Below are 526 nucleotides of genomic sequence, written 5' to 3'. Positions count from 1 at the left end.
CCCCCGCTGGCGCCTCCAGTCCCCGACACCCGGCCCGGCCCGGTCTGACCACGGAACCCACCGCCCGGCGCGGCCGAGCCCGCGGCAGCAAGGGGCCGGGCCCTGGCGGGAGGGAATGAAACACTCACCGGTTCCACAGTCGCCATCTTAGATCGCTGCGCTCGCACCAGCGGCGCGGGGCGGGGCCGAGGGGGAGGGGGGGATGGCAAACCAGGTTCAAACACGATTGGCCGGCTCGGGGGGTCACGTGAGGCGCGCGGCGGTTTGGGAGCCCGCAGCGCCTGCGCGCGGAGGGTAGGAAAGGGGCGCGCGGGGCCTTCTGGGACGTGTAGTTGCCGCCGGGGAAGGGGTGGCCCCTCCCCCCACCCCCCTGCCTGCGGCTGGCGGGACCGAGACAGTCACATGGGCCCGGCGCGCCAGGCGGAGCCTGAGGTGACGTGCCCCCTAGCGGCCGGTCGGGAAGCTGCAGGGGTGCGACCGGAGCCTCCCCCCGCTGCCTGGCGCCCATCTGCCCAGGGGGCGGGGC

General features: G+C 75.9%; 1 protein-coding gene across 1 annotated transcript in view; it reads right to left on the bottom strand.

Annotated features, from left to right (window-relative positions):
• Positions 1–216, bottom strand: part of EIF4E (eukaryotic translation initiation factor 4E) — a 37,774-nt gene extending 37,558 nt beyond the window's left edge. The window contains exon 1 of the mRNA XM_019526349.1: positions 129–216. Coding sequence (XP_019381894.1) covers positions 129–146 — 18 coding nt within the window. The 5' untranslated portion in view covers positions 147–216. The remainder of the gene's footprint in view (positions 1–128) is intronic.
• Between the last annotated feature and the right edge of the window lie 310 nt (positions 217–526).

This window comes from Gavialis gangeticus, unplaced genomic scaffold (genome assembly GCF_001723915.1).
Source record: "Gavialis gangeticus isolate Ggan-Ray unplaced genomic scaffold, GavGan_comp1, whole genome shotgun sequence".
NCBI lineage: Eukaryota > Metazoa > Chordata > Crocodylia > Gavialidae > Gavialis > Gavialis gangeticus.
Note: the sequence above shows the minus strand (reverse complement) of the source record. Positions and strands in the feature narration are given on the sequence as shown.